The sequence below is a fragment of the Haliotis rubra genome, unplaced genomic scaffold (genome assembly GCF_003918875.1).
Source record: "Haliotis rubra isolate DU_JTF1 unplaced genomic scaffold, ASM391887v1 Scf82, whole genome shotgun sequence".
In the NCBI taxonomy this organism is placed as follows: domain Eukaryota; kingdom Metazoa; phylum Mollusca; class Gastropoda; order Lepetellida; family Haliotidae; genus Haliotis; species Haliotis rubra.
This window is the reverse complement of record NW_025767546.1, coordinates 1,592,936-1,599,639: the sequence shown is the minus strand read 5'-3', so window position 1 is coordinate 1,599,639 and position 6,704 is coordinate 1,592,936. Positions and strand designations below refer to the sequence as shown.

Here is a 6,704-nt window from a genome sequence, read left to right as displayed (position 1 = left end):
CGTAGGGGTGTTGTGGCTAGTATGGCCTGGCTGTGTTAGGATATGCTGTGGTGGTGTAGGGAAGGTGGGGAGATTGTGGCTAGTATGGCCTGGCTGTGTTAGGATGTGTTGTGTTGGTGTAGGGAAGGTGGGGAGGTTGCGGCTAGTATGGCCTGGCTGTGTTGGGATATGTTGTGTTGTGTTGTTGTGGAGGGAGAGGTGGGGAGGTTGCGGCTAGTATGGCCTGGCTGTGTTAGGATATGTTGTGTTGTGTTGTGATGGAGGGAGAGGTGGGGAGGTTGTGGCTAGTATGGCCTGGCTGTGTTATGATATGTTGTGTTGTGGTGTGGTGTAGGGAGAGGTGGGGATGTTGTGGCTAGGATATGGCCTGGCTGTGTTAGGATATGTTGTGGTGGTGGAGGGAGAGGTGGGGAGGTTGTTGCTAGGATATGGCCTGGCTGTGCTAGGATATGTGGTGGTGGTGGAGGGAGAGATGGGGAGGTTGTGGCTAGTATGGCCTGGCTGTGTTTGGATATGTTGTAGTTTGTAGTAGTGGTGTTACTACTTGACAACGGTGGAGTGTTCAGGGTTAGCCTTAGATGTGTTAAGCTGCGATGTGTGGTGGGGACTGGTGTGTAAGTAGTAGTAGTAGCAGTAGAACTGTAGTACCAGCTAAAATGTACCTACAGCTATCGTGGCAATACTAGAGCTCTCCAGGATCGTTTTGACCCTTGAAGCGGTCTGCTTCATTATCTGCCAGCTTCCAACACTATTCTCCGGACAAGAGCGCCTGTTTAAAGGCATTCGACGGGAACAAAATACTGGACATTGGTGAGTGTATGAACATATAACTTGTTGCTGTCGCCACTTAATGGACACTTTGTGTTGCAACTTTTTATAGCAAAAATAAACAGTGTGTTTCTACTATGCATAATTTAGTGAAATTTCCTTTCCTTTGTCATTTACTCAATGCAAACCGATTTCAAACCGAGTCATCCCCTTGAAGTGACCAGGCAACACCAGTGTGAATGGTGCACGATTATGTGAGCAAACAATGTAACTTTAGAAAGGAAAGGACGACCAGCTGAACATGGTGTGTACAGGACATGTATTTCATGTGCTTCATGTTGTATCGGTAAGGACGACAAGATGAACATGGTGTGTAGAGGACAGGTATTTCATGTGCTTCATGTTGTATCGGTAAGGACGAGTCGTAGCTGGTATCGGCAGTACGGTCCTGTACTTGACATGGAATAAATCAAGACTTGAAGAGAATTCAAATTCCAAATTCATTTTCAATTACTAATAGGGAACCTTGCAATCGGGGACTGAGTGCAGGGGAGAATCAATATATTTATAATGTCATTACGTATAACAGTATATAAATTATATCATGTCAATCGTTCGTGTAACGCCATATTAAGTTTGTTTATAAAACAAGTGCAGTCAGATCAACCGTCTCTACACGATGAGGCCAAACCCTCTGTGGACGATCCCGCCATGACAACATCAGCTGGTCCTATCAGCCTTCCCGGGGAGGTGGGTTGACAGTTTAAAGTCACAGCCAGTAGGAGCGCTGTCACGTACACAAGAACAGACACAGCCTTTTTGGGCGATCCGTTTTCTAGGAAAAATAAAACAGTGGTAAGGAATTTTAAAATATGCATGTACATGTGGAGGGAGTAGATGCATGGCCATGAATACAACTAAACATGACACCCGGGACGTTAACTCAAGAGTGAGAGGGTGAGTTGGGTTCAGCTCTGCTTGGAACAGCGTCCAAGTTGTATCATGTCATATCAGCTTGACATTTAAAGGAACGGGTAAAATGCCTAGCTTAAGTCAAATTAACTAGTGAATAAGTGAGTAGGGTATATATAGCGCCGATTGGAACAGTGTCCCTGTTTCAGCTTCAGTGAGAGCAGTGAGATGTAGGTTGTAGATAAGCGCACAGCATTTGAAGCGTTTCCGGTCGTCATGGGATGTTGTAGTGTTGAGAGGATAAGTGGTTTTGACAGAATCTCATGAAAACATAGGACACGACCATTTCCATAATATCTGCTAAAGGCAGAATCCATTGTTTGATTTTGACAACACCAGAAGCACAGGCGCGTGTCACGCTTAAAAACAGCGTTAGAAAGACATATAGGTATATAGACCCTACCCTAGTACTATATAAAAGGATCCTTTTACATAGCACTAGGGTAGGGTCTATATACCTATATGTCTTTCTAACGCTGTTTCTAAGCGTGACGCCGTCATATAGCTGGAATATTGCTGAGTGCGGCGTAAAACTAAACTCACTCTAAGCGTGACACGCCCCTGTGACCAGAAGCACATGCTCAAGTATCACTATGTTCCAGGTGTTCTTGAAAAGGTGAACGTATCCTGCTCTACATGTACCTGTAGAACACTGCACAAACACACCAAGCAAGTCAGTTCTTCACAAATCACTGGAACATTTCTAACAGGTCACATGGAAGAATTGCACTGAACACGATTTCTGTAGATGGATCAACCTCAGGCAGGTTGTCCACTTATCTACCATTAAACATTTTGGAAACCTGACTCAGGCCTAGAATACTGAAACACTGATCAAACATTTTTTAAAAGGTTCGTAGGGCGCATGAGCATGCTCTAGTGTACAATCAGAACCCTGGTGACATTCAGCCATCAATGCTGGAGCTGCTGGACTAGGGCCCCTAAGTAGGTCACGGCACTTCGCGAGACCTTAGTACTTCCGGTGACAAACAACGTTTCATACCTTTTCGAATGGTGTCATGGTTGTCAGCTGACAGTAAGGAACCGATAACCCTTGCAGGAACAACACATTTCCGATCTAACCATCCCCAAATTAGCTAACTATTGCAACTGTAAACAGCTGTGACAGCCAGGCATGGTTCTAACTTGGTCCGGCCTTGTAAAGTCATAGTTGGCGGTCGCGCAATTTGGAACCAGAACTGGGCCCCGATCCACAAAGCGATCGTAGCGCTAAGATGATCGTAACTCCCATACTTTAACATAGACTTACGACAGTCGTAGCGCTAAGATGATCGTAACTCCCATACTTTAACATAGACTTACGACAGTCGTAGCGCTAAGATGATCGTAACTCCCATACTTTAACATAGACTTACGACCGTCGTAGCGCTAAGATGATCGTAACTCCCATAATTTAACATAGACTTACGACAGTCGTAGCGTTAAGATGATCGTAACTCCCATACTTTAACATAGACTTACGACTGTCGTAGCGATACGATCGCTTTGAGGAACGGGACCCAGGTCCTTGAATATACGCTTGACACCGGAACTCTGGTACCGGAAGTAAGCTGGACCCCGTCTCGCATATCGCAAGTTGGCGCGCGCCCAGCTTTCATGTGACAAATACGAAGATATGTCATTATTTTCCAAATCAAACAAACGTGTGCCCTATAGTTGTGTACCCAATATCCAGAATCTACATGATCTGCCCTTCTTTTATCCGAATTACAAGTAAAGTATCATCTTTCATTACCAAAGTGTTTGATATCCTTTATTGTTGGTACCCGCTTCAAAATTAGGAATTGAATGATATTATAATTCACCTAAGTACAAGTTGCCATCACTTCTTGTACTGCTAATTGTGTCGTTCCCTGTAGTTTGGTCGCTGTCTGATGTCGTTGTGTCGTTCGCCAATGTAGTGCTGTCGCTGCCTGCCGTAGTTTCATCAGTACCCGATGTAGTCGTGTCTCTCTCTGATGTCGTTTTGTCGTTCGCCAATGTAGTGCTGTCGCTGCCTGGTGTAGTTTCATCAGTACCCGATGTAGTCGTGTCTCTCTCTGATGTAGTTGTGTCTCTCTTCAATCTAGTTGGGTCGGTCCCCGATGAAGTCGTGTCGATGCTAGTTGTAGTTGAGACCGCTAATGTAGTGGTGGCTGCCAGTGCCAACACTGTCACCGCTATTAGGCAAAAGAAAGAGTTCCCAACTATGATGCATATTGATGAAACAGCATATGTGGGAATAAGTAGGACTGCACAGTATTACAGGTACACCGATATATCGCAGTACGCTTTTCAAACGATATGTATTGTAATATTTTTCTGAGAATCGGTATTTTGGGTAAAGAACATATATATTAAGTTTTTGTAATTATCGTTATGGTTTAAATTAAAATCTACACATACTTTCATTCACAACAAACGTTTTCCTTCGTTATTCAATGATAAAACGGCATTTTGTAATACTCCTCACAAAACATTAAGTATTTTCATTAGTATATCTTTATCAATCTCGATAACGATTTTTGCCGACACGTTACTGAAGGTGAGGTGAGGTGAAGTGAAATTGGGTTTAACGTCGTGCTTGAGAATATTTCGCTCATATGACGACGTGCATGCGTGTGTATGTGTATGTGCGGCTGCTTGTACTAGCCCAGACTTTAGTCTGGTTTTATAGTGCTAGCCCACTGAGATACCATGCCGCAGTGAAGCATGAATACCCCACTCAGACACATTATACTGACTCCGAGCCGACCAGTCCTTGTTGTACCCATTAATGCCGAGCGCCAGACAGGGACCAACAAGTACCATATTTTAACGTCTTTTGGTATGACGTGGTCGGGGATCGAACCCGCGACCTTCCGCTCTCCGACACGTTACTGAAAGGTAAATATTCAAAGAATACATAACCTTTAGTGACCTTCAAATTGATTTATCTGATAACATTCAGTACATCACCCGAACACACCCACCCTCAGAAACAACATGCAAAATGTGTGGCATGAACGTGCTCCACTCTTCACACATGCACCCTGATCGGTGTATACCTACCTGTAATCATTCCTCTGGTACAACAAGCGGGTCCTAGCTTCATTTTATGGATGATAATGACAGTCCCTGGATGATAATGCCTGAGAATGAGTTGTTAACGATGTTGTTTAGATCAACAACATCACACATATGGACTGGCCTGCAAGGTCGGTTGATCTTAATTATCATTGAACATGCTTGGGACGTGACTGGAAGTCGTGTTTACGGTCTCCATGTTCACCCCCACACTGTGGATGGCCTTGAGCAGGTGTTACAGAGAGAATGGCAGAACATTCCACTACAGCAACTTTAAAGGCTCATGCAAAGACGTGAAGAAGCTTGCATTTGTGCTCATGGTGGTGATACGCGTTACTGAACACTGCTTCACTGTCCAAAACTGACTTGAACCTTCATGCTAACATTTGCTCCATCAGTGCAACACATTTTGCACGACTGTTTCACGGGTACATGCTTTTGATGACTTGTTAGACTATTATTGCTCAATACCATTTCATTTAATTTTGTTAATCGTGTGTACATATGTTTCACCTTTCTATTGCATCATTCCATGATTTGCAATTTCAATAAATGAAAATGTAATGAGACTAAAAATTTGTGTTGCTTAACTTTTTGTGAGGAGCATACCATAAATTGTATTACAAGACAGAAACCCTGACTATGCAACCTAATTTTGAGATTGCTGTTATCAGAACCATAACATGTATGTTTAAGGGTAATGAAGAAAATAGGATTGACATGCACAATTAGTGCCACTCACTGTCAAACACTTAAGTTCCCAATATATCGCAATGCCTATCGCAATACGGGTACCTGAATCGTAATATATTGCAATACAATTTATTTGCCAATACACAGCCCTAAGAATAATACATGGGATGATATATACCTCCACAGTATTCATTGTTCAGATCGTGGAATGTAGTCTAAGAATAATACATGGGATGATATATACCTCCCCGGTATTCATTGTTCAGATCGTGGAATGTAGTCTAAGAATAATTTTATACGTTCTTCTGTCATATATATAAGGGTAATGATCTAAACATCTAACAGCTTTATGCTACAAATAACTGCCACATCTCAAACAACTCAAGTCGTGAAACATTGAAAAGGTTATCAATCCAGGCCTGGGGGAGACAGTGATAAGCGTTTATTCTGTATGTATTCTGGCATGGAAACAGATGTGTTGTTGTAAGCTATGGATTTGGTTCTGGCAGAAACATCGAAGAGACAAGAGTCACAGTTTCCAGAAGCTGGAACATTGCTCTGACATTTAGCATAATGTCCACTCTCACTTAAATACATGGTCAGTTAAGCATCGTCTATGTAGTTTTCACGTGTGTCCGTATGAAACGTTTATCACCTATGTATCTTCAGTAAAACGTTACATGCAACACAGAACAAGTCCGTTACTGCGCATTTGGTTTGAGACAACAGTGTCATCAAATCATGTTTACAAACATAATTTGGAATTTGTGTATGGCTTTATAACATAATACATTCCAAATAATTCTGGAACAAAATTTATACATTTGATGTGATAACATTGATAATAAATCAATTAGGGTGATCACAAAGAACCAAACTAGACATACACCTACCTAAAACACCACACATGGCCACTGGTTCCTTCATGCTTGAAAATGAAAGTGGAAGGATTTGATCTTCTTTGTGCATTTAACTTATGCAAACAGGGTTTGGATTTTGCATTTTAAAATTACCTGACAGTCTCAGTGAGACACGCCTCGTTATAAAACAACCTTGATAATCAGTTCTGTATGCAAACAGTGGATTGGACTTGGCGTTGTATTAATAGCTGACTGACTGTGCGAGACACGCCTACTCACACCATCACCAGCCCCTACTCACACCAGCCCCTTCTCACACCGGTTATCTCCCATTAGTTAGACAGC

General features: G+C 42.6%; 1 protein-coding gene across 2 annotated transcripts; it reads right to left on the bottom strand.

Moving 5' to 3' along the window:
• Positions 1-1,133: 1,133 nt before the first annotated feature.
• Positions 1,134-6,501, bottom strand: LOC124262069 (autotransporter adhesin BpaC-like). Of its 2 annotated transcripts, XM_046696492.1 has the most exons (4): positions 6,393-6,501; positions 3,780-3,920; positions 3,567-3,716; positions 1,134-1,603 (listed from the first exon to the last, which is right to left on the bottom strand). In XM_046696492.1, the coding sequence occupies exons 1-4, from the start codon at positions 6,466-6,468 to the stop codon at positions 1,431-1,433; spliced, it is 540 nt and encodes a 179-aa protein (XP_046552448.1). In that variant the 5' UTR covers positions 6,469-6,501; the 3' UTR covers positions 1,134-1,430. The 2 variants fall into 2 exon arrangements, with proteins under 2 accessions (XP_046552448.1, XP_046552447.1); XM_046696491.1 differs by having other exon boundaries at positions 3,567-3,920.
• Between the last annotated feature and the right edge of the window lie 203 nt (positions 6,502-6,704).